Source organism: Arachis ipaensis, chromosome B05 (assembly GCF_000816755.2).
Source record: "Arachis ipaensis cultivar K30076 chromosome B05, Araip1.1, whole genome shotgun sequence".
NCBI classification, from domain to species: Eukaryota; Viridiplantae; Streptophyta; class Magnoliopsida; order Fabales; family Fabaceae; genus Arachis; species Arachis ipaensis.
This window is the reverse complement of record NC_029789.2, coordinates 36,526,854-36,533,202: the sequence shown is the minus strand read 5'-3', so window position 1 is coordinate 36,533,202 and position 6,349 is coordinate 36,526,854. Positions and strand designations below refer to the sequence as shown.

The 6,349-nt window shown below is 34.1% G+C and overlaps 1 protein-coding gene across 6 annotated transcripts; it reads right to left on the bottom strand.

The window, feature by feature from the left end:
• On the bottom strand, positions 521-6,317 carry LOC107640529 (deoxyuridine 5'-triphosphate nucleotidohydrolase-like). 6 transcript variants are annotated; one of them, XM_021123610.1, is made up of 5 exons: positions 6,042-6,290; positions 5,675-5,777; positions 2,603-2,750; positions 2,230-2,318; positions 521-2,043 (listed from the first exon to the last, which is right to left on the bottom strand). In XM_021123610.1, the coding sequence occupies exon 5, from the start codon at positions 1,451-1,453 to the stop codon at positions 542-544; it is 912 nt and encodes a 303-aa protein (XP_020979269.1). In that variant the 5' UTR covers positions 1,454-2,043; positions 2,230-2,318; positions 2,603-2,750; positions 5,675-5,777; positions 6,042-6,290; the 3' UTR covers positions 521-541. The 6 variants fall into 6 exon arrangements, 5 of the variants coding, with proteins under 5 accessions (XP_020979269.1, XP_020979270.1, XP_020979272.1 ...); XM_021123611.1 differs by having other exon boundaries at positions 5,701-5,777; XM_021123613.1 differs by lacking the exons at positions 5,675-5,777; positions 6,042-6,290 and adding an exon at positions 2,865-2,945.

Genomic DNA, 6,349 nt, shown 5'->3' with positions numbered 1-6,349 from the left:
AGTTCTTAGATCATGGGAGCTGGCCATTCAGCCATGCCTGGACCTTTCACTTATGTATTTTTAACGGTAGAGTTTCTACACTCCATAGATTAAGGTGTGAAGCTCTGCTGTTCCTCAAAGATTAATGCAAAGTACTATTGTTTTCTATTCAATTCATCTTAGTTCGCTTCTAAGATATTCATTCGCACTTCAACCTGAATGTGATGAACGTGACAATCATCATCATTCCCTATGAACGCGTGCCTGACAACCACCTCCGTTCTACCTTAGATTGAATGAGTGTCTCTTAGATCTCTTAATCAGAATCTTCGTGGTGTAAGCTAGAATGATGGCGGCATTCAAGAGAATCCTACAAGGTGACCATAGCTTGCTTCATACCAACAATCTCCGTGGGATTCGACCCTTACTCACGTAAGGTATTACTTGGACGACCCAGTGCACTTGCTGGTTAGTTATGCGAAGTTGTGAAGATATGTTTAGACTATGGTTCTGTGCATCCATTTTTGGTGCCATTGCCAGGGAATCAATTTCGAACAACAATTCACAACCTGAGTAACAATTTCACATACCAACGACTTAGCTTAAACTTATGACCCCTTTCTAAGAAACGGCGATGCCCCAAAAAACACCATTTTCCACCATGCTTTAATCTATATGAATCAGTGTTGAAGTTACATGTGGGACAAGCATATTTACTGTGTACGTTCCACCCAGATAAGTTACCAAGGCCTAGAAAATCACTAATTGTCCACATTAATGCTGCTCGCAATGTAAACATTTCATTCTTGAACCTATCTAATGTTTGAACACCATCATGCCACAACTCTTTTAACTCTTTGATAAGAGGTTGTAAGTATATGTCTATGTTGTTCCCCGGCATTTTCTCTCCGGGAATAATCATTGACAAGATTAGTGATGCTGGCTTCATGCACTCCCATGGAGGTCGATTGTATGGAATAAGCACCACTGGCCAAACGCTATAGTTTGTGCGCATAGCTCCAAAGGGGTTGAATCCATCCGCTGCAAGACCAAGACGTACATTTCGAGGATCTTCGTCAAACCTATCATGAAGTAAATCAAATGTCTTCCAAGCTTCAGAATCCCACGGATGCCTCATCTTCGAATCTTTCTTTTCTGCCGAAGCATGCCATCGCATTGATTGAGCAGTCTTAGAACACATGAATAATCGTTGAAGTCTCGGTTTTAGTGGAAAGTATCGCAAGATCTTTGCCGGTTTCTTCTTTTTAGCATCGCTCCATTTAGATGTCTTGCATCTTTTGCATTCTTGCAAATCTTCATCCTCCCCCCAATATAACATGCAGTCATTAGGGCAAGCAGGTATCTTGGTATAATTAAGCCCTAGTTTGTTTATGGTTTTCTTCGCCTCATAGAATGTATTTGAAATCTTCGCATTTCCAAAAGCATCTTTTATTAACTTGAGAATTTCGGTCATGCTTTGTCGCTTATTCTGTATAAGCACTTTATGTGATATAGACTAATCAAGAAAGACAGTTTTGAATACTTTGTGCACCCTTCATACAATTGTTCACTACCATCTTCCAACAACTTGTAAAATTTTACATTTTCTGCATTGTCTCCATCTCCATCTTCTATATTGTCTTCATCTTCATCTCCATCTTCTATGTTGTCTTCATCTCCATATCCATCTTCATTCAAGTCAGGTCCAGTAACTCCAAACGCGTCATTGAGCATTGTTACCATTGGATATTGAGATGTCAAATCATCTTGTACAATATGACTAGTTTGATGAGCTTGTGACCCAACTCCAACTGCTTCTTCACCATGCCAATACCAAACTTTGTAGTTTTCTGGAAATGGCTTGACTATTAAATGTTCAAAAACTTTCTCTCTTGTTTGTCACTTGCCAAAACCACACACCGGACAAGGGCATTTAATCTGATGACCCCCGAGAGATCGATGCTCAAAAGCGAAATCCAAAAACTTGTTTAGACCATCTTTATACTCATGCGTGTTTCGTGGTTTTTCAATCCATGACTTATCGATTGACATTACTAAGAGGGACTACAAATAGAAATTTTAAAAAATCTATTCATTAAAAATTTCTCTCTCTCTCTCATATTAACTAGGCAACTAACTAGTATATATCAGCAGGCACTCTATAAAAAGAAATTCTTGTATGTACAAATTAGATATCAAACAAATACTTAAATAGTATTTTAAAAGAAATTATAAAAAAATTGTAATTACCTCTTCCAAATGATAATTTTGTGGCTGTAACAATGGCTTTGTGAACTTTTCCTTCTCAAGTAGTGGTATATATGCAAATTAATTTTTTTCTACAAGATAGCAAGAGACAAAAAAATTATAATTTATAAAAAAAATTTGTATAAAACTCGTATTATATTAACTAACTAACTAAAATTTTCTTTTTCTAAGTTTTAAAAATAACAGAAAAAAATATTTAGAATAATTTATATAAAGACTAATAACCTTTTTATGACTAAGGGTGTTTAATCAGTATTAGATATAACATTGCTTGAATTTTATTCTGAACACACATATAATTAGAAGAATGAATGGATAGAAAGTGAAAGGGAAAAGGAAGGGAGTAAGTAATTACCAAAACTGGGAAGTGAGAGCAGGAGGGGTAGGGAAGTGACCTTAGATAGGCCAGGGGGGATTGTAACAAGATCTTCAAGAGTCTCCACCTTATCTAAAGGCAATGAGCTGTATAGTTCATCAACATCGCTGAATTCATCAAAGTCCTCCTGCAAAAAAATGAAAAATAGAACAAACAGAAAAGTTGAGTGCAGAGGAAAAAGTCGAGTGATGACAAAGTTACCTAATAATGAAGAAGATATGAACTATTTATCACAACTCACAGGTACTATTTATCCTTTTTTTTCATTTGTTTTGCGGCTTGTGCCGCGACACAGTTTCTTCAAACTGAAGTTGCAATTGCACATGCCATTTCATAGATTATGGTTAGATATATGGACCACATACAACAGCTTTTGACTTCTTAACATTACTAGATGTTCATAAAGTCAAATTAGCATATGCATTTAATCATTGTTTAATTATGAATTAGATTCCCTTGGTTAGAGGTTATTATTCTAACAAAATGGTTGCCTTTAATTATTTAATTAGCTATAAGTTTTATTTGTGAATAAATTAAATCTATCACATATTAAGTAATATTTAATTAATATAGCAGCATTAATATTGAATCACTTTATGTACAAACATTCAGTATTAGACACATTGTGTCAAATAATTAATCAGTTATATAACTCATATGCCAAGGAAAAACTTCATAAAATATGGTCTACAATTTAAATCATAATTTTCATGTTTAGTTCAGTCTATTTTCTTTTTTGCCATTTACAAAAATAACACTAACAGTCTAACACTATAGAAACATAACACTTTTGTTAAGCTCTTCCTCTTATATATGCAGAATAATAAACAATAATGCTTTTTCAAAGAACATAAATATTTTACAAACTTCAGAACGAGACTCCATGGACACATTAATTACATCAATCATGAATTCATAATAGGAAAGAAAATAATTTTTTTTCTTAAATTTGTGAAGTCATCACTCATCTGTAACATGTCATGTTGTGTTCCAAATGGTGCAACTTTTCGTGCAAATTTTGAATAATATATGAAGAAGAAAGTTATCTAATAATGAAGAAGATATGAATCTTGAGTGCAGAATTCTACAAAATTGAGTTAAATATAGTTGGATAACATAAACTGCAACATACTACACAAACTGCAACATAATCACTCATATTTCAATAACTCATGACAAAATTGAGTAGCAAAACATATCAACTTCAGAAGAAAAAACACACACAACTTGAATAACACCTCTACACTATTTGAGTTGCTTCCTTTTGCTTGAGAAATAAAGAGAACTAAATAGAAGTAAGCAAAACAAAGCAAACATAGTTTAGTTATTGCCTCATAAACTAGTTCCCAAACTGCAAAACAAAATGGTTCTAAGTGCCTAAGAAGCAAGTCCAAAATCAAAGAAACAGCTCAACCAGTGTCCAATACACACATCAAAATAACAAAAAAGTGGTGAATTTTTTCTCAAAGAAAAAATCTTCTTTTACATATAAACCACGACCATCCATAATCAATTTTGCTCTAACTCTTACCAAGTTTTCATTTTCCAGAACCACAGTCCACGTATTAATAGAAGTAATAGCAAAAGGACAAAAGAGTAAGTCACATAAAAAAATTTTGGATGACTAGACTAATACTTTTTCTTTGTTTTTACTTTACATTTGAATTAATATTAGCTAATTATCTTCTATTTTACACTAAAACTATTATCTCCTAACATTTTTTGAAATGATTAATCAATTTGAGCCATTGAACATGCAAGCAACTTGGTTGTAATTGTAGTTCTACTACTATAGATAATTATTATATGCTAAATAAAGTAACTATTTAACTAGGCAAAAGAGGCGGATAAACTAATAGTTTGAATAATGAGATGTCAGCCTTACAAGGCACACAAACATCAATCAATAATAATGAATAAAAGTTCAGTGAGCTCTCTGTATAATTAACTATATCAACGAGAGAATAAATCATTTTAATAAGTCAATCGAAAAAATCAATGATAAGTCTATTGGAGTTTTTCATCAACTGGATTAAAAAGGTCTTACCCCACCGTCTATTAGTATTATAGAAAGTTGGATAGAGTTATGTTAATCTAGCAAATTCAATTAAACTCAATCTTATCAATAAACGTACAATTGAGATGAAGTTGTCCTAATAAGTCACTGAAAATAATCAACAGTAAGTTTATTAAAGTTTTTCAACACAATTAACAAGGTTCTAACCCATCGTCCACTGGTATTATAAAAAATCAGATAGAGCTATATCAATTCAATTGATTCAACCACCTCAATTACAATTAGTTAAGATCAATTATGTGATTCAAGACTTCCCTAGATATATCCTATCCTCAAATCAAGACAAAAAAAATTACTCTATATAAACTAAACGCATTTCATCAAATATTTGGTATATAAACAAAACTCAATGCAAGTAAATAAAACCAAAATTCAAAATTATCAAATTAACAAAGAAGATAAGAATAACTCAAATAAACATAAATTCAAATTTAAAAAAATTAAAAATTCTAGATAAAAGAAAGAATTTTATTCTTTAGAAATCTAACCTAAAACATAAGAACTAATTTTAAAAAAACCTTATGAGGAAATAAAGTTTTGTATGAGTAGAAGGCAGCAAATGCAGAGACAAAACCATGGCTTATCAAAATACGTATACTTGCAAAATAAAAAGCTGTCCTATTTTTTGGAATCTGGTAGAAACAACTCTCACAGTCCAACTTGTAAAAGTCACGGTTAATTCCACACTAGCGACTAGCCAAACATTTTTAAAATTCAAACTCAATAAACTAGCTAAATTTCATGTGTTGCATGAGCGTGATCCACACAAGTTGCTTGCTTGCCCTGTAACTGAAGGCAAGGCCGCAACCGGCAAGCAAGAGTCTAATCCCAGTTAACAACACATCGATGGCAAGGTTTTTCTTCTATTCCAAGGTTTTTCTGAGATCTGAGATCTGAGATCGGAGATCAAAGAAACACCTTAATAGAAGTAAGCAATAGAAGATCTGAGTTCAGAGAGAGAGAGAGAGAAACACCTTAATAGAAGTAAGCGAAAGAGGACCTGAGATCGTCGTCAATCACCCCCGCACCAACGTCAATCCAATGCTTCAACGGAAGACCCAAAAATCCCTAACAGAGCTGCAGAGAAACAGAAACCCCAAAAATCAGCACCAAAAGCAATTTTGAAATCCTAACCCAAACAAAAACAAAGGAATCGGTGCCTTCTGGAATCGAAATGCTGAGGTCAGTAGCCACCAGAGCCTTGCCTCTCGCCGGAATCTTCGTCTCCACAGCACAAAAGAAAAAACAAAATAAAATAGCATCAGTTTCGATTTCGGCTTCTCTATGTACGAAAACAGCATTTCGGTTTCGGTTTCAGTTTAACTTGAGAAGGAGAGGTACCTGGAGAGATCGTAACCGGCGGAGAGAGGAGAAGCCCTAGAAGGAAGAAGGCGTTGTCGGAGAGCTTCTTTACACTGAGGAAATGAGAGTGTTGTATGTTCAGAGAGGATAGAAGCCCTAGCTAAAAGGAAGAACGGCGTTGAATGAGCCAGGGATTGCAATTTTTCTCTTTTTATATGTGCGTGAAAACGGCGGTTCAAAATCGCCATAATCATCAGAACCGCCAAAATATATAAAACCATCTAAGGCAGTAGGAAAAATTGCCATAATGACTCGATAATATGGCGGTTCTTTAAAACCGCCTTAAT